This window comes from Apus apus, chromosome 1, assembly GCF_020740795.1.
Source record: "Apus apus isolate bApuApu2 chromosome 1, bApuApu2.pri.cur, whole genome shotgun sequence".
NCBI lineage: Eukaryota > Metazoa > Chordata > Aves > Apodiformes > Apodidae > Apus > Apus apus.
Genome location: NC_067282.1, coordinates 9,286,783 through 9,307,320, shown reverse-complemented (window position 1 = coordinate 9,307,320; position 20,538 = coordinate 9,286,783). Strand labels below are relative to the sequence as shown.

The window sequence follows — 20,538 nt, the reverse complement described above, 5'->3', positions numbered from 1 at the left end:
TTATAACACAGCAAAGAAGTTGGCACACTATAGAGGACAGGTACTGTCAGCTGACAGGAGCATTCAGTGTTACTTCCAGGGAATTGAGAGAACATTAAAAAACAACCTGCTTCCACAGTCATTTGTGATGTCAGTACCTTTGCTTCTGTGCAAACAAAACAATCTAATGCACGCAGTAAAGTTTGTTGTTTTGGGGTGTTTTTTTAAGCGACTTAGAGAACTTATATTCTCAAAAAAATACGAAGTTTAAAGCTCGCCAGAGGCTGAGCATCCCCCTCCCCCCCCGAGCCCAGCGGCACCGGCCACAGGCTGAGCCGCTCCCCGGGCCCGCTGCCTCCGGGCCGCAGCGCCGCCACAGCCGGGCAGGCCGCGCCGGGCTCCCCCCGCGCCCCCAAGCCTATGGCCCCGGGAAACACAGCACCGCTGGGGTCCGGCGGCAACCCGCCTCCTCCTGCTGCAGCTACCGGCTCTCCAGAGGTGTTTTACGCCGGCGCCCGTCCTGCCGCGGGCGGCGAGGCCGCGGGCTCAGTTGGGCACGGCAGCAGCCGCTCCGCCGGCGCCATGCCGCCCGGGCCCCGCCTCACTGCGCATGCGCGCCGCGGCGCCCTGCCAGCCGTCACCTTCCTCTGCTTCCTCCTCCTCATCCTCCTCCTCCTCCTCCTCTAGCTCTGGCAACGCCTCCCGCGCCTGGCGGCAGCGCCTGCGCAGCTACGGCTGCCCGCTGTCCCCTTCCCCCGAAGCTTCGTGAAGATTCAGGAAGGCTCCGGCCGCCTCTTTCCGCCGAGGGAGCCGCTCCGCCTCTCGGCTCCGCTGGGGCTTCCGGCCGCCGTCTCCCGCTGCGCCGGGCCCCGCTCGTGCGAGCGGCGGTCAGGAAGCGTCGCCATGTCGTTGCTCTGCTACAACCGGGGCTGTGGTCAGCGCTTTGACCCCGAAACCAACACGGAGGGTGAGAGCGGCGGGGAAAGGCGGCGGAGGGGGCAGAGGGGCGCGGGGTGCCTCCCGCATTGCCTCCGCGTGTCCCCCGGTTTTCGGTTAGGGGGATGCGAGGGAAGGCCTCTCGAGGGGCTTGCGAGGGGTCTGCAGGGAGGGGCTGAGCGGCGATCTGAGGTTCCCGCCACCCTCTGTGCCCTCCCCGGCCGCTGGAGCCGCGGCGCGGCGCGGAGCTGTCAGACAGGCCTGCGGGGACGGTCAGCGCCGGGGCAGGGAAAGCCCTGGAGCTCTGTGTGTGTGTGTGTCTGTCTGCCTCTTGCCTTCGTCTGTCTGCTCCTACACCGTCCGGGACTCGGCTCCCCGCCCGGACCCGGGGAGACTGGTGTTTTCACGCGGTGCTGTCGGTCGCCGTTCGGGGTGTTGCGGGGTGCTGGGGCGATGCTGCGGCAGCTGGACAGCGAAACCCGCCGGGCTGGAAGGGGCCGTCCCCTTAGTGCCAAGAGCGGGGCTGGCGCTGAGGCCGGCTCTAAAGTTCTTTTGTGATAAGAAAACTGTTCACAGCAGTATGAAGGAAAAGAGGACACAAGGAGCAGTTCTGTACATTACTGTCATGTGTTCTAAAGATAGGAACTGGAGTCCTTGAGCAACAGAGTTGAGGGCTTCTGTGGGTGTTAGACACAAAGCAGTTATCAAGTACTTTCTAATTGTAGTATGTAAACTTGCAGCAGCGGGTAATTACAGTATTTTGTGTTACGTAGATATCTGCTTTGCCAAGTTCTGTGCTCTCATGCAGTGCTTCTTTCCATGTGTGCACTGAGAAAGTGCTGTCACTTTAGGTTTCGTAATTCCACAAAGGCTGCAGAAGGGTGATCTGAGTTCTCAGTAGGCTTATCCTTAACTGGTTTGTGAAGCAACACTGTTGGCTGAATTTCTAGAATGGTTTCTTTGCATTAGCTTTATTATTAGTGACCCATAAGATTAGAGGAAGGCTAACATGTTCTAGCATGTACAAATTCTGTGATTAAAAAAAACATGGAATGAAGTGTGTTTAATTTTCTGAGCTAAGTGTTTCCAAACAGAGTTGGCAGCATTTTAAATAAGACTTGCCAATATTTTTAACAGCAAAAGCATTTTCCTTCCATTTAATGATCTCTGCCACCAAGATCCTCTGTGACCTTTTCCCTCAGAAAACAGAGCAGATAAGGGTTTTTATACTAAAAATTATCATTGTGGCTTCATGACCTGTATTCATTATTGAATTAATAGTTCTTTACCATGTGTTCCTATGTTTGAGACCAAGTTGCAGTAGGTAACCTGGTTGGCATGGATTTATGCTAACTGTGATACTTGGATTGGGGAGAACAACTTCTTGAGGTGACGTTTGTTTCACTAAGTGACACATGGTACTGTGCACTAGACTAAGCAGTTCTGAAGGTAAATGTCGTTGCTCGTAGTTACTCACAGACCACTTCAGAAAACTGAGTTTGAAGTTTTTTGCAGAAGCAGAGTGATTCTGACTTTTGACATCCCTAAACTTCACCGTCAATGGGGTGATTACTACTTGGGCATCTAAGTTCAGATGTTTGTGTTTCAGAACTGTGTTTGGATTTACCTCTAAAATATTGAGGGGATTAAAGCTAGTACATCTGTTGAACACCAAAATACTTGCATTGACATTATCTAATAGTTAAGTTTAGGATAAATATATTATTAGGAAGTTTTCTGAAAGTAAAACTGGTAGATAATAAGGACTTTGAGCCCTAAAGTGGTTTTGAATCTTCCAGATTTTGTTGTCTACATTCAGCCTGCAGTATAGATATTCCCGTAGTGATAACTGATGTAAGAAGCCATTAATCTTCTCTTCTTGATCTTATGGCTGAAATAATATAGGCATGTATTTTCTGTAGAAACTCTTACTGTTTCCAAAAAACAAGCAAGTGGCAACTGGCTGACATGAAGGACCGTATGCCTCTTAAAAAGAGGCTGAAACAACAGCCTGAGGGAAGCCATTAAAGTTAGTTCTACACAGTTGTGACTGAGTGCAGAGTTATGAATTAATCCATGGCATGCCTGGCAAGTTGCAGATATGACATACATTTTACATATGTTAACTACTAGTTAGTCCATACTGTTAAAGACTTTTAAAGTATCTGACATGGAAGGTAGAAATTAACTTCAGAAGTGGTAGTAAGTTCTTAATTAATATGGTTTCCTTTCACCCGTGAGTGACCATCCTGGTCTAGTGGGAGGTATCCCTGCCTATGCAGGGGGGTTGGATCTACATGATCTGTAAGTTTCATTCCAACCCAAACTGTTCTGTGTCAACATTTCTAATCCATTTCAAGGCCAGCTCAAATTTTGTCACTAAAGCCATGGTGTGAGGTGATACATGCATACTTGGGCATAAAATTGAAAGCAGTGTTGCTTAATGACAGTTGAAAAGATGGTGTGCAAAACCAGACTGAAATTGTATCTGTTATATGTGTTGGTCCCAATTTCTTCTCTGTACAGCAGTGTAGGGTTTTTGTTAACACAATAATTTTCATCTTTCTTAATGCACTTTATTTTGGTCCTTTGCCAGAATAGAAGCACATACTCTTGTGTTTGTGTATCCCCCTTTTCCTGAGTTCAAACTGAGTGATACTCACCTGCAGGATAAGTGGGATCAGAATACAGATCACAGTGGAGTTATCTTCCTAGCTTCAGTACCACTTGAAGGCATCAACTTCCTCAAGATGCTGAGTAAAGTTCATCAGGTTTAATGACTTACTGTTGGTTTGAGGGTGTAAAACATAGCTTGTGAAGTATTGAAGTGTTTTCACAGGATGGGAGGTTGGTTTGCAGGTTGTGTATATGTAATTTCATCCTCAAGAATTCAATGGGATTTAACTGTAAAGACCTATAAGTTTTGGTGGCCTGTACTATTTTCTAGTCTGACATTTAACAGAAAGACTTCAGAAAGTGCTTCAGTGAATAAGCAAGGATGTAGCAGTAAGGTAAATGGAGACAGCAATGTATGCATTATGAGAGTGGAATTGGTTTGGGTATGAAATCACATTTTTTAAAAAAACAACCTGAAAATTTGAGATACTTGCATCTCCAAAGGGTGTCAGAGGGTGAAAGAAAGTGGCTTGCTTTGAAAAACTGTGTATTTTTCTGATTAAGAAAGGTATTAACAGCAGTGGTGAAAAATATAGGATATCAACCAAAGTCTGGAATCCAAACTAGGGTAAATCAGAAATAGAACGTACTTTTAACTGCTCAGGTGACTGTCACTGTGTCCTAAATTCCCATTTTTCCCCACCTTGCATTGGGATACTTCTAGGGATGTAAACTACTTGGGCAAGACTTGTTGGACTTTCAGGGAAAACAAGTTGATGTTTTACAGTCTTCTGGTACGCAGAATGGTCAGACTGCTTGATGAGTGCATCCCAATGGCTCTGCATGAGGCATTACAGAGCCTGTCTCAGCATCTTCTGTTATGGAACTCCCATGTTCCTCATGCCATAACAACAAAGTGGTCTGTCATTTGCTGCATGGTGTACCTCTTGCAGAGAGGGCTTCAGGGAATGAGGAAAAAGGATTTGTCTTGGCCAGGTGGTGAAGTAGATGTGTCTGTGTCTGACTTAAGAGCTGGAGGATAGCCCCCTCTGAATTGATTGCTGGTAAGATAGCTTTGGGCTCTGATTAACAGCACCTGTTCATTTAAACCCACATGCTTGTAAGGGATTCAAGATATTGATCTACGTCTTCTGATTCATAAAAATCTTAACTGCAAAAAGAGTTTAGTTTTAGTACCATGATGCTTGTGATGACATACTTTCATATTTTTGGAAAAGAATAATATCTATTTCTGGTTTTATTTGATTTAGCAGTGGAGGCTTGGGCTCTTTATACAAAGCAGCCATATTTTTAAGATTTTCCTGTGAGGTTTACCAACACTGCTTTTTATCCTGAAGTGATGGGTAGAAGTTCATGGATATGTTTGTAAGTCCTACCGAGGGACTAATGTCCCAAAACTTACACCTTTTGATTTAACGTGGGAAGTGATGTCTGTAAGACTGTATTAGTGCTATAAACTTGGGCATGGAATGTAAAATTAAAGAAAATTATACTAAGCAAGAGTTCTTAAAAATTGACATACTTACTTACAAAAAACAAAACCGATGAAATTAATCTTATTTTAGCCTATTTAATACCTGTAGGCAGATTACTAATACAATTATTTATCTCTTTTCTCTTTTGCTTTCTGTTAAGTGCCTTGTGATATTTTCTGCTCTTCTCTTTTCTGGAAGCTTATTACAAAAATTGTTACTGTTTGTGTCAATTATACCTGTTTCTAACAAGAGCAAAGTTTTGCTTTAAGGGCTAAAAGATAGCTAGTGTTTTGTATCACTTCTAGAGCCAGGTCATAAAAATATTATCCATGCAGTATATGTCAAAGAGAAGTTATAAAATTGGGCCAATTATATTACACTTGAAAAAAATATATATGCTAAGTAAAAAAGGAGCAGTTGCTACATAAAAAGATGTAAAGTTTATGAACATCTATGAATATAAACAGTTCCATTAATGGAAGTTGTGTTTCAGTGTGGTGTTTGTACAGAACTTATTAATAATTAATAGTTAAATTGTGTGTCTAAATCGTGTGTGTGGAAGACTGGCCTTTGGGTTCAAGTCTTTAAGTGACCTAGGATAGTACAAACATTGAAAAGAGAACAAGTCAACAGATAAAATTATGAACTCAAGATTTGCATTAAAATAATTTTTTAACAGAATACTTGTAGATAGAAAGGCTTGATCAGGTGCAAATAGATGTATTTCATGCTGTAAACCCCTATTTTAAAACTGTCAGAATTACTATTAAGGACTAATTATTGGTGAATGCAAGGGATGGTCCATAGGAAGTTTACTTGCTCCATATGAAAGTAGAAGTTCGTTTTAAATGCCTACTTTCTGTTTTGTTTTATAATTCAGAGGAAAAAATACTAATTATGTAAGTTTTATATATGCCCTCAGAAAGCTTGTTCCATGCAGTCTGTATTTCCCTTCATAATTATGTTCACTTGAGGAAGTGGGACAGCTCATGCCATACAGGAATTGCAAGTGTGAAATTTTTGCTGGGTTTGTGATCAGATGAATAAAGATTCTTGGTATGCCTGAATATTAATAATAGTAATTTTCTTCTAGATTCATGCACATATCATCCAGGTGTGCCAGTCTTTCACGATGCTCTCAAAGTAAGTATGCATCTAGCTTTCTAAGTCTTACCTTTTTTTCCATATATGTAAAACAGGTTGCTTGTTTGCTTGTTTTCCTTTTTAATCCCAGATCTTTCAGTTGTAGAAATTGATGTCCAGGCTATCAAGTTTGAGCAACCAATTGAACTTAGGAAAGCACACTACCCAAACCTGAAAAAGAAATGAAAACTGTATTAATATGGTGTGAAGGTCATGCAAGTCTTTATGACACATTTCCTATTGATTGACTTGAAGTGTCTCAGCAGTTTAATTAGGTCCTCTGGGTAGGTCTTTGGAGACATTAAGAGGTGTCATAGTCTCAGTTCATTAAGTTGCCACAGGCAGCTGGTTCAACTTCAGGCAAGTTTAGTCTAGTGGACTAATGTGTATGTGACATTTGTCTACTGTAAACAATAAATGTGTCCTGTTAATCAGCTAAATGAGAATGTTGGTAAAGTTGGGACTGGTTGCCCATGCCCGTGATGCAGCTCAGGATTCTTGGCCTACATCTTCCCTAGTGAACGAAGTATCCCTGTGACTGGTCTCCAGTACTTAGGCAAACTCTATAGCCCATAGTTCTTATATTAAACTGTTTTCCTACTTCAAGATCTACTGGGTTCATCCAAAGTGCCTACAGGGAATAATTGCAGACACAACTGCCAAAACAGTATGGAAAATCATTCTAACAGTTTAACTGTGTATGCTCAGAAATGTGGTGTCCAGAAATGGAGCCTGGCACTGTTTATTGTTTTAATACAGGCGTAGCTTAAGTGACCTTTCTTAGGATGCCAAGCAGCTATTTAACCAAGCTTTTGGGAAAGCATTTTTTTCTTGCTCTTTAGGAACTGCTTCTACTGGCAGTGCATCTCATCCCTGTCCTGTAATGTGTCTTCTGGGCTCGTGGAAGCTCCTGCCCGTGTGCTGGGTAGTGTGTTTCTGTGAGCTATTGCTGATATTGTAGCATGTGACTCTGGAATCAGGCATCGTGTGCCACTGGCAAATTTGGACACATGCTTTTAGAGCAAATAAAATACAGTGACTTAGACCATGCAATTTGGATTGTACAAAATTATACTTGTATTTGTAACACAGTACATAAAATTCTGTCTCATTATAAAAACAAATAACGTGGTTACCTTGAAAGCTCATTTTTACTCCCTTTTTTCCTTATATACTCACAATTTTTAAAACAAATACTACTTTTCCCCCTCACCCTGTCCTCTCTCTTGGCCTAATTAAAAATTTCTCATACTTCTGTATGGGCAGTTTTCTTCTTGCTATGTATTCCAAATAATCTAATTGAGCAGGATGAACCTTTTGTCTCCTCAACTGTGGAAAAAGTTAATATTTTGAGGATATTTTAGAACCACCTACCTGAAACCCATTATTTTGCACTGCTTAAGCTCTCAAAGCAGTGGTGCATCTGTCAACCTATTGCCTTTAATAAGGTTCTTCAAGTTCTAAGATACACTATTGACAGTGGCCAAATAATTTTCTCTAAAATTGGATTTCTGGTTTATATCATAAGAAGTGGTCTTGACTGATGCAGTTGGATAGATGGCTATGCAATGCAGATATCCACTTTTGTGGTGGGAAGTAAGGAGCTGAAAGACTTGTCTAGGGCTCAAGGAAAGTCCTCATCATTTTAGGAAGTGATCTGTACATTATGCCCCAGATGAGCCTAGTATCAGGTATAGTATTTGTTTGTTTTGCTTACTTGTTATTTTTCGAGATAAGGTAACATCTCTCTTTTCTGTTGTACAGAGTTGGCACCTAACTTGCCATGGAAATACTGCCTTATGTTTACAGAACAGTAAGGCAGTATGAGTGAACTAGAAATGGCAGCTGCAACAGGTTTTCTGGCTTAAAAGCCAGAATGTGCATGATGTGAGTGTTGTCCAAAAATGGGAAGAAAATAACCTCTAATCATCATGTGCCTCATCTTGTAATAGAATGTAGTTAGTCTTTTGCTTTTTATAAGCTGTTGCCAAGTAAAGTAGTCATGCTTGTTTTGTTTTTGTTCCAAAATGTTTATAGGGTTGGTCCTGTTGTAAGAGGAGAACAACAGATTTTTCTGACTTCTTAAGCATTGCGGTATGTACTCATGATTATTTATACTTGTCAAATGACAGTGATAAATATTAAATGGTTCACGTGCTCACATGTTTAAAATGTTCATACTTTTGTTAAAACTGTCCTAAATCTCGCATGAACTGTTTTTCTTCACATAGTGTTGACTTTGAGTCTCATTGTCAAGCTTTAATGGGTGGTCAGTGTGTTTTGCTACTTTGCTTGATTATGGAAAGTATGCATTTTTCTTTAACATACATCCAGATGCAGATATTTTCCCCTTTGGTTGTAGGATTTTCTTTGCAGTCAGTGTTTAGAGTGGAGTAAAAAGATGGGCTGAAAGAAGAAATCAAGAAAACTCGTTGCAGTTTTTTAGTTTTTAATTGTGCAGAAAAATTACACTGCATATATATATATATACATATATATATATATATAAACTTATGTTTTCCATAATAGGGCTGTACAAAGGGTCTCCATAACAGTGAGAAACCTCCTGAGCCTGTTAAACCAGAAGTCAAAACTACCTCTGAACGAAAGGAGCTAGCTGAACTGAAGCCCAGATTTCAAGAACACATAATTCAGGCACCAAAACCATTGGAAACAATTAAAAGGCCAAGGTACCGTATATGGAACTGAGTTTTGCCGGTTTTGTGGTCAGTTAGCCAAGTTGAATTTCATTTAGTTATTCAGCATTACAGATCTTGTATAGTGTAAAAATTCCCAAATTACCTTTAAAATAACTTGTCTTTTGTAGTAGCAGTCATGATGCTATCTTAATTTTCAAAATGAGATAAAAGAATTCTGGTGAGAAGAAGGAAGTACTGGATCTCTCAGCATTTAACTTCACAGGAAACAAAAATTACAATCTAAAGTGTTGTAACTTAAAATGCCACTGGCCGTTGTGTTTAATGTTTTAAAAAGACATAAATAATTTTAGGGTGCTTGTATTTGGATTACCTAAACTCCCTGATTTATTTTTATTGTTGTATTTAGGATTTCCTATTGAAATCTAAGATAGCTTTCTGAATTTTTAGTCTGTTTTCCCAGTAAACACTAAGAATTGGCAAATCTAGTTTGTTCATTATTGTAAGAGAGGTTGGAGTCTTGCCCTATAGCAAGATTAAAAGTTACTACTTTGTTGTCTTTTGTAAAATACTGTTCATGAAGCTGACATGAATACATGGATATTTTTTTAGCCCAGATGAGCCAATGACAAATTTGCAGCTGAAAGTGTCAGCTTCCTTGAAGCAAGCACTAGATAAACTGAAGCTGTCATCAGAAAATGAAGAGAAAAAAGGTAAGGATATAGTGAGGTTATGTAGGTACATGATGCTAATTTCACACAAATAAATGAAACCTACTTTTTTTTCCTTGCTTCTGAAGTCATCATTTCATGTCATTATGTTCTTAATAATCTGGGAAATACCTTTCAGTATAGGCAATTATATTCAAAGTGTAGATGTGAACAATGTGGAGACTTGGGCGTTAGAAGCGAATGTTACCATTAAAATACTTGAACTGTCTGTTTTGTCAGATTTCCTGATTGGAATGGACATAATGGGAGCATCCATTTCTGACTGAAAGAGTTCCCAAGACATGAACTTTACTCCCATGTTATTGCAAATAGTATGTTATCTAAAGCCTTTCATAAACCAGTGAAACTCCTCTGAAGACTAGGTGGTTCTTCCTTGACTGTTTTTCCTCTTTTTTAGTTCCCACAGTTTATTTGGAGTTTGGTTCCAGATCTGCACTTCTCCTTAAGAAACGCTTTTTAATTTCAACCTACATTTTTAGCTATTTTATAACCTTTTGTTCTTGTGCCAAAATGTCATTTAGCTCTTCTTTCTACTTGGTATCCAAATTCTTTCCCTGTGTGTATTTGTAGACATCATTTGGAGCCTTTTACTTTCTTTGTTTTACAAAACCAAACAACATGAGTGATTGTTCTCTTTGCCTGTGATTGTAATAATCCTCTTTATCGTGCTGTAGGGGTTTTTTTTGCCCCACTTAAAACAGTGTAAAGGTATAGAACCTAGAATCTGATGCATTGGCATTACAGCTTTTGGAATGTTTGCATAATTTCTGTTTCTTTGTACCTTTCTGGAAGACTTCAGTGCCAGGCAGAAAACAGACAGCTTGAGAAGTGGTTTTTTTCTGATCTAATCCTTGGCTTTCTTTAATTCTTAATAACAGCGAAATATTTAGTACGTTATATCTGGAACAGGTTGCCCAGGAAAGTTGTGGGAGCCCCCTCCCTGGAACTGTGCAAGGCCAGGATGGATGGGGCTCTGAGCAACCTGGTCTAGTGGGAGGTGTCCCTGCCCATACAGGGGGGTTGGAACTAGATGATATTTAAGATCCCTTCCAACTCAAACCATTCTATGATTTTATGATTATATAATTCAGTTGCTATTTTCTATAATGTTATTCTGTTTACAGAGGATGACAGTGATGAAATCAAGATTGGGACAGCATGTAAAAATGCAGGCTGTTCAAAAGTAAGTGGTTCAGTTCTACTCTTAAACCCGCCTACTAAAACTATTAAGCATGCAGGTTTTGTCTTCTTGCTTTTCTTGTGTGGTTTTGTGTGTGCTACAAAGTTACTTGGAAATGGCACAGAGTCAATTATGTTTAGCAAATGCACCTTTGATAACACACTTTACTATGAACAAATGTGGACTGTTTTGTACTGTGGATGCAGTAAGTCTAAATTTACTTTTACTTAAGCTTTTCCAGAAGTTGCAGTTAGTAAACTTGCCAGACCCATAATACTGACGTGTTTCAAGTTAAAATGTTAAATATAATGTTGCTGAGACATGGCTTACTGATAACACTTGAATTGCTCTTGATGATCTGGATATAGGTCAGAAGCTTCTGCAGATGTTACCAGTTAATGCTTCCTGACAGAGTCTGCAAGAAAATGTTACAACACTTCTAGCACTTCTAGTCTTCATATTACATGGTCATTTAAACTGAAAGTTTTTTACACTGACACCTTTGTGTTGTACTGAATAGGACAGAAGAATTTAAATAGGTATTTCACTGGACATCTGACATATTTTGCATTTTCTACTGAAACTGGTGTTTATTTATAGCAGTCTCTTGTTGGTGTTAAGAAGAACTGATCTGATATTCAGTGGCAGAGTTGTGTATTGTTTAATTTGCTTCCTTTTGAGAATCTATATGTTTTATGAAGGATAAATTTAATTTGTTTTCCAGTTAAGTACTTGTTTTCTCTGAGTATTCAGAGTATTTTTAAAGATAGATATCTCTGAGGATCTAAAGTAACCTTCAATGAGCACAGATAATGTCATCATTGATGTACTGCATTGAACTAATGCAAAGTATAGCTTGTTAGAAAGAGGGCAAGGGAACCTTTTGTGAATGAAGGTTGAATGATTGTTTTGAAAAGCCAGGGCAAGGCATTATATTTAGCTTATTTACTCAAAAGCTTTGTGGTACCTTGTTCAATGTTTCTGTTGTTTTGTTTTGCTCTATCCTTTGGTCCACATCCTGTGACATTAATCCATTTAAAATGCTTTGTTTTACTAGACATACGAAGGACCACACAGCACAGAAGAAGTATGTATATACCATTCTGGTGTACCTATATTCCATGAAGGGTTAGTATTCAGTTAACTTTAATTTTTTTTTAATTGGTCTATTATGAGTTCCTGCTTTCTTTGTAGATGTTGCCTTGTTTTCATTCTATATTTCTTGTGGAGTAAAAAATGATAAAGCTTGAAGAGGGTATATTAAATTAACAGTAATAAAGGAAAAATCTTAAGTCCTTACAGTAGTGTCCTAAATATTGTTTTTTAATACTTTGTGAACTTTCAAGGATGAAGTATTGGAGCTGTTGTAAAAGAAAAACATCTGACTTCAATACATTTTTAGCTCAAGAAGGCTGCACAACAGGAACACACGTATGGACTAAAAAGGATGCAGTAAGTAGCATTCTGTAGCTGGCCACTCTGTGTTGAATACTTAAAGGTAGGTAGTAGCTTGATTGAGTTACTGCTGTAGTCAAGCTGATACAGATCACTACCTCTGAAATAACACGGGGTAGTGTGACCATGCATGACACAGAGAAATGCAGTTTGAAGTAATCTGTGATAGAAGGATGTAGTAGAGTACAGTCTTTCTTCTTACTGATACATATAGTATCACTATTTCGTAGAAAAAGGTTTTTTGCCTCTTTTTTTTTTTTCTGAATTTGCCAGTTCTTTCTGCCTTTTTTAGTTTTGATAGTCTATAGTGTTCCATATAGAATATGTTCCATATATATTACTTTGAAATAAGGTTATTAGAAGTTTTCCCCAAAGACCATGGACAGAGCAGCTGTTTGTGTTCTGCAGTAAAATAACTGTACTTCCAGTTTCAGAGCGGTGGTGGTGTGTCTAGGTAGGCATGGCAGGGCAGATAAGGTTGATGAGGTTACATGGGTGGAGGCAAGGATGGGTGAGTTTCTTTCTGTCTTGTTTTCATTCTATCTGAATATTTTTCTGGTCTGAATCTAATGCAGTGCTTTGGATACCGGTGTAACATACAGAGAGAGCATTTGTTTATTTTTTAGTGTTTCGTTGCAGTGTTGGGAACAAGTTGCAGAGTAACAAGGGAAAAAATACTTCCATTCAAGGTTTGAAAAGATTCTTAGAGGATATTATAGAACATTATAATGATACATAACACTTCAAAAGCATCAGCTGATCACATTAGACGCTGGTGAACACAAAATTCTTGTTACTAATATTGCCTATTGCTGAGGCAAAATTGATTCGACACTGCAACCATCAGTAACATTTAACAGAAGAAAATAAAGATACGGTGTACAAAGTGTAGTTCTGTTACCTCATTCTATAAAAATGCTTCACAAGTCCTTTACTTACTTTAAGTCATGGCATTGTTACCTGCTTTGAAGAATACAGAAAGGAGGGATTAAAAAAAGCTGAGTTTATGAGCCTGAAGCAGGAGAGCATTCTTGTAAAGAATTTACCTGGATGTTAAGATACTATGTGTGTCTGAAATGTGCATATATTAAGATAGTAGGTTTCTAGCTAATGGGGGTTTTTTGACTTTAGCTTTTTGTTGTTCTTTTGGGGTTTTTTTCCATTATTTTTTCCTGCAGCAGAGAACAGAGGGCAATATTCTATAACTTTTTGCAATAATATGGAAGTTTCTTGGAGTCATGGTTTTCTTTTTCTTTGTTCCGTTCCTTTCTACTGCCTGCTGGATAACTGTACTCTTGGAAAGGAAGTTAAAGCAACAAATAACTTCTTTTTTTTGATATTTGGAGTTTTTCTCACTACAAGTGTTTTTCAGGGACCAGTAGTTGAAGTATTTATTAAAAAAGATGTAAGCAGAGTCTTGGAATCTCCTGTTACGATGAAATTTAGTCCTTTATTAGCTATTCTTATTGGCTATTAAAATAGTCCTGGGCCTTTGTCCTGATTAACCTTGTAACAAAGCTCCTGAATGCAATTTTAAGTCTCTCTTTTGTAATTTTATATAGGGTAAGAAAGTAGTTCCATGCAGGCATGACTGGCACCAGACTGGAGGAGAAGTTACTATTTCTGTATATGCTAAAAACTCTGTTCCTGATCTGAGCTATGTAGAAGCAAATAGCACAATGGTGAGTATCCACCTTAAAATATAAATATATTTTTTCATTTAACTGCAGCTTAAAGTTAGAAAAATCTGGCTTCTGCTTTATTTACAAGGCAGAGGTAGCATAAGAATCTTTTTTGAGTAATGTCTTTTCTTTGGCATTTCTGTTCATTCAAGTATGTATAGAATTTTTTTCTGCTTCTGTTTGGAAATCTGTACTTGAATGTGGTTTGTTGGGTTTTTTTGAAGCCACAATATATATTAATAAAAACCTTAATTTGACTTCTGTAATTAAAAAACCTGAGTGTAATGGATTTGCAGCACTATATGTATAAATAATTATAGATTCATAATTTAATGTTATTTGACTTAATGTAATTTAATATCAGTCTTACTATGCAGTTTCGTATCTACTAATATTACACAAGTGTTAAAGTGCTTCACTGATTTCTTAATCACATTTGGACAAAAATATGCAGCTTCCCATATGTATATGTGGCCACTATTGATTTTGATACTATATCAGATTCTATTAGAAGACATTTTCTCTTCCATGTCTGAGGGACAATTTGATCACTTTGCTCGTTATAAGATCTGAGTCCTAATGTGATATAATTTGCTTAAATACTCTTGAGGTGTCAAATGTGTTATTAGCCTGACCAAATTTTCTGTGTTTTTTCCTGTTAAGGTAAATATCCATATTGTATTTGAAGGAGAAAAGGAATTTCATCGCAGTGTGAAATTATGGGGAGTAAGTATAAGTTTTCTATTTTAAAAAAACTCAAAAAACTAAACACAAACCCTCAGCTTTGTCTCTTTGAAAACAGTTTGTTTTTCCTCATTATTCTGCTTATTGGAAGAAATTTAGTTGCATGTCATTCAGCAGTCACATCTAAATCTGAATCTAATGCCCAGAGTGGTGATCTGTGACATCCTAGTAGATGCTTTGAGCAGAAGGTGACCTTCTGAGGTCCTTTCTGTGCTGATTTGTTCTGAGATCCCAGCACTAGTGGTAGTGGTGCAGCAAACCCTTACACACTGTGTAATTGCATGTTTATGTACATGTTAGACTGGAATCTATAGAATCATGGAATCATAGAATTGTTAAGGTTGGAAGGGACCTAAAAGGTCATCAAGTTCCAACCCCCCTGCTATGATCAGAGACACTTACTACTAGACCAGGTTGCACAAAACCTCATCCAACCTGGCCTTAAAAACCTCCAGGGAGGGGGCAGCCACAACTTCCCTGGGCAACCCATTCCAGTTCCTCACCACCCTCATGGTGAAGAATTTCTTCCTCATATCTAACCCATATGCACAGGCAGATGGGCACAGCTTGGGAATGGGAGAGGGTTGACTTCCAGATAACAGAGGGAACTTTATCTGCCTCATCATCTGCTGAAGTTCAGTGATGAGGTTTTCTTCCTAACTTAATTCTCAAATACCTAACAGTCTGTTTCTTAAACTGAAGTGTAAAGTATGTTTTCTGTTGTAGGTAATCGATGTGAAGAGGAGTTACGTGAACATGACGGCTACAAAGATTGAGCTTACTATGAGAAAAGCAGAGCCCCTATTATGGGCAAGTCTTGAATTACCAGTATCCAACACACAACAAAAACAAGAGAATTCAGATCAACAATGATTCCAAGAGACAAGTTATTTCCCATTATGAAATGGTGACTTGCTACTGTAATCAAGTATTTAACTTTTATATAGGTTTGTTTGTTTTTTTTTTTTTTTTAATCCTGGGTCACATGTTCCATTCTAGAAAGAGATTTGACACACAGTAAATGGGGGTGTAAACCTGGAGGGTGATAGCTATTTCTGCTCTTGCTCCCACCAGTGTATTTATTCTAGTTGGAGAGTCTCTGTGGGGATTTAGAGTAAAAGAGCTATTGCCCTTTGCTTTCAACCTTACCTACCATACTCTGACTGTTCAAATGGATGTGTTTTCAGTCCACTGTGTGTGTTAATTTTTCAGCTGCTCCGTTTAGACTTGATCTACTGGGTAGCACATGTTAGGTTCAGCACTGCTCATTATGAAGCATGTGGAATACAGATACAAAAATCTGAGTTTATGAAGTGTTTATCATGCAACTCTACATCTAGAATAAAAAGGTACATAAATGTGACAGAACACTTGTAGACTTGAATTTTTGTCTTCTGAAACCCAGGTTTGTTTCAGTACCTGTTGGCTCTGAAAGGATGGAATAAATGGTATTTTGCTAAGGATATCAGTACTTGCTGACTATTTTGCTATCTTTCATGTATAAAAGCAAGAGATCATATTAAAATAAAAACAAAGTTAGCAAGAAAGAATTTTATTATTTTTTTTACTCCTGTACCTTTATTATATGAATTGTTGAATGTAAAATTGAATGGACAATGAAATGGCTGAATAACACATCTTAACTGTGGAGAATGTACAGACTATTGTAAAATTACCAAGGTGCTGTATCTGTTTGGCAGTCTTTAGAATGTATTTTCATTCCTATTCTACAAAATTAAAAATGATGAATCTTTTTTGCAAGAAGGTGGATATGTGTAATAGGAGAAGCCAGAACACACTGTTAAGTGTCTCAGGAAAATTATTTCCATGTAGATATGCATAGCTCTTGTTTCTGAGGATGGAAATCTAAATACTAAATTTATCTACAGGACAAATTTTAGGAGAAACAAATGGAAAGCTTTAAAATGTCTGTCTCAAATTATAATTGTACCTTTGAATTAAAATATTTTTTAAATATTATTTATTTTGAGCAGTGTAAGCGAAACACTGTAATTAGAAATTAAGACATTATTTTTGTTCAGTTCTTCATCAGTAAATATTTGTGGCTGAAAACAGTCTAGCTTTAAAGATGAGACTTTTATCCAAGCAGCAACTCATGCAGTAATCTTGCCTTCTCTTTCTGCTTGAAATATTTTCTTAGTTTTGGATTGCAGCTGAAAGAGAAGTGATGTTTTGGTATGCAAGTCATGCAAAATGTACACCATTATGTATTGTGCCAAGACTTATCTATGTATACGAGCAGTCCTGTGGACTGTTGAAATGTGAGGATGCTCATCTGCTTACCTTGACAGACCTGGAATAAGGCCAAGAGAAACACACAACACAGTAAAAGCATTCTCAAGTTAAATATGGTTTTCAAATCATTTTACTGTTTTCCAACGGGTATAATTAGACTTGAGCTCAGAGTTCTGTCTCTAGCAGTACTTGAAATCCTACTTCATGCTTAAAAGTAGTAGGCAATACATTACCAAAGAAACTGTTCCCAAACACAAGTAAGGTATGGTGCTTCTTTACCTATATTTCAGGCTACTGTTTCCTCACGGAGGAGTGTGGTTACTTACTCCCTTGGGCCTCTATTAAAACTTCTAGCTCTAAATTCTGCCTAGAAGATTCTGTCAACCTCTCATATGCTTTCTTTTTCTTGTTCTAATAAGTTTGAAAATGTCAAGTGCTGTGAAGTGATAGGGTACAAGCTTACAAAATTGTATGCCTGCAAATGGTCCTCTAAAAATTGAACAGATGTTCTCTGATGTGTTCTGAACCAACAGGAAGAGCTCTTATTTGTATAATACTGAGAAAAATCACTTCAGTGAATAAAAAATTCTGGATTTCTGTAGCTAGGATCGTGCCATCTGTGGGGTTGTATGCGGAGTTCTGAACTTGGGCCACTAAATGAGTAGTGTTTAAATGGCAGGAGAAAGTTCTAATTTAACAAAGTTCAAATCTGTCTATCTATATGGATATATAAATATCCTAAATATATTGATTCCCACATTTTTAATACATTTTTTATTTAATTACATCCTCACATGCAATTAGTTTACATAATGTAAAATCCATTTGAAATAACTACAAGGGAAATGGAACTTTTGGGAAATCAGAATTTCTGTTTTTAAGCAAGTACTGTGCTCCCTTAGTACACGAAAGGCTAAATGGGGAGAAATGTGGGTGCATGGATCTTCTGCTCTTAGTGCTGCAGGCTTTGGGACCCCATAACTATTCGTTAAACTCTTCCAAACTGCATTCGGCTGGTAGGTGAATCAACTTGGTCGTAGTGGAAGAAAGCTCCTGTAAACATTGTGTCCAGTTTTTGTTTGTTGTTTTTTTCATGCCTCCTACTCTTCCTGTTGTTGATACTACACTTCAGGAGTTCCATAATGACTTTCCCCATCAGTGACAATAAAACCACTTTTAAAATTTATCTGTTTATAAAAGCAAGTGAGAAGACAAAAAACAGAAAAACCCACCAAACCAGCTATGATCAGGCAAGAAGGTGTAGTTTTTACCAATAATGTAATTTTATGTGGCCTGTGATTTTCAAAATGGCCTGCTTTTCAAAATTAAAGGATACACTTTCAGATAGTACAGACTGCCAGATGTCTCTTGTTGAACTGCAGTAATTCTCAGCAGCCTTTTATATCCGTATGTCTGCAACCATCACCAAGCTGCAAAAGCTGTAGCACTTACTCGGTCTGAGCGGTTTGATCAGTTTGATCCTGGTGTTGGATGAAGTGCCTTGACATGCATAGTAGCTGACACTTCAGTGGCATTTGGGGTGTTTGTAGTAACTTCTATTAGGAAATGTGGAGAGAAGGTGAACCCAACTGTAGTGGACCAAGCCCATCGCAGTACTTGTCAAAAGCCGGATTTGAAAGCTAAGTGATTTTTCATTACTTAGACTTTTACCTGCTAATACTAGTGAAAGTAAGTAATAAAGTGCAAGCATGTCTTGAAATTCTTGCAGTTAAATTTACACTTTGTTTTTATGTTTTCAGAACTCATGTAACTTGCTACACTTCAGCTATATTTTTATAATGAATGATTCTTTTAAAGCTGAAGTGTGTTTCAGGGTGGGTTTACATTACATGTCTGAACTGTCTGACAAGGTGCATATAAAACCTATTCTTCACAGTCCCTTCTTAATATGTATGGGTATACAAATTTGTGACAGGAATCTAACCTTATCCTTCATGTCCCTTTTCCTACCTGGTGTTACATGTTGTATCTCTAACAACATTTCTTGGAGGAGCTGGAATTTATTTTTAATGTTAATAATTCTGTTAAGCACTGGACTGTTCAGCTACTCTGACTTATGTTTGACATGGCACTGACAGAACTTGACTAAAAAAAAAAATCTGTTGGATGATCTTCTGGAACATGTACATTATCAAGTCACCATTTCAGTAGTTTAGGGATTAGTTTTACTAGGAATTTTGCCTTGAAAAAAATTCTACTTATTCTATGTAATGGTGCATCTTTTGCTTGCATTCTTTACACATGGCATGAGTATTGGTTAAAAACTCTACCTGTTACTCATTAGTCTTTCTCTACTGCTACTAAATTTTTTTAATCTCTGTTCAGGAATGAGATCCTTTTTCATGGGTTATGTGTCTGGAACACTGTTTTAAGGTGGTAATACTTTGGCCACTATAAGAGTCTTGAATTGCAGTTGAGCAGGGAGATTATCTTCTTGCATGGTTGTTTGATTCTGCACATGCATAAAACTTACATACAAAAATTAATCTCATGTCTTCATGCTCTAGTTTTTTTCTAAATGTATTCAATAAAATTCTTATTACCTGCTGGTTGCATTTGGTTGTTTTTTTTTTACTTATTTTGTTATGGGAGAGAGCTTTCCTTTGGATTTGCAACATGCTTGTCATAATATTAAGAGGGCATTTTCCAGAGATCAGTCTATATAGGAGGGAAACCGTGTGGCAAAGGGTTTCCCCACCCCTTGGTTGGGATTCCATTAACTCAGATGCCCCATCAAGATTAGGTGAGTTCTGCAGCAAGTTGAGTAAGAGTGGCTGCTTAGATGGGGCCTGTCTCATCCACGGAAATTTTTCTGTCCAGGAATTTTGGACAATTCCCTTCCAACCTTAACCATTCTATGATTCCATGGTTCTATGCTACTGTGCTCATCTAGACCCTCAGGGACTTACAGGAACACCTTGTAACCAAGTTATATTGTTGTATATATTAACATTAACCCAAACTTTTAAATGTTCCGCCTGCATCTATTGAAGCAGTTAACGTCTGGAGTGTCTCCTCATGAGCAAAACCTACAACAAAAGTGTTAAAAATGATTCTTTATTGTAGCTCTGCAAACTGGAAACCTGCTGATACTTCTGTTACATTTTTCTTTCAATCATTTATAACTTCAGTGAGATACTTGTGTTTTCCAAGAGCAGTTTACAGCTGTAAAGAAGATGAAGCTGGTAAAATGAAAGGAGAATATGAAAATGGACTTGAAAAGGAATGTTTGAGAGAGATTTTCTCATATGTATAGAAAAATTAAATAGTAGATGGGAAACACGCTAAGGCTGAAGGTTAATACAAAGCAACAACTTCAACTGTGAATGACCCAAAACGCTGAAACTTTTCAAATCACAATGTTTTATAATTTTTTCCACTATCTCTGTAAAGGTTCACCTTGTTGCTGTGTGAGCACAGGGGCATTGTTCAGCATTTCTTGGCTCACTATTATTTCCCCTCAATAATATTTTACTTTAGAATGTAGACAATTAAGTCTATTGCATTTATTATTGAAGCATTTTATTGCCTGGACACTTTAGGGTGGTTGGGACTTGTACAATGAACAGTGGCCAAAACCTTCAACACGACTGAGCAGCAGCACCAAAAATACTGAGTTCTTAAGCTAACATGTCATTATAA

The 20,538-nt window shown here is 38.3% G+C and overlaps 1 protein-coding gene across 1 annotated transcript; it reads left to right on the top strand.

Annotated features, from left to right (window-relative positions):
- Positions 1-727: 727 nt before the first annotated feature.
- CHORDC1 (cysteine and histidine rich domain containing 1) lies at positions 728-19,451 on the top strand. The gene is made up of 11 exons (XM_051620964.1): positions 728-946; positions 6,121-6,170; positions 8,208-8,264; positions 8,700-8,860; positions 9,440-9,540; positions 10,683-10,741; positions 11,796-11,866; positions 12,085-12,190; positions 13,756-13,875; positions 14,539-14,601; positions 15,346-19,451. Exons 1-11 carry the CDS (start codon positions 883-885, stop codon positions 15,490-15,492), a joined length of 999 nt encoding a protein of 332 aa, XP_051476924.1. The 5' UTR covers positions 728-882; the 3' UTR covers positions 15,493-19,451.
- The last annotated feature ends 1,087 nt before the right edge of the window (positions 19,452-20,538 follow it).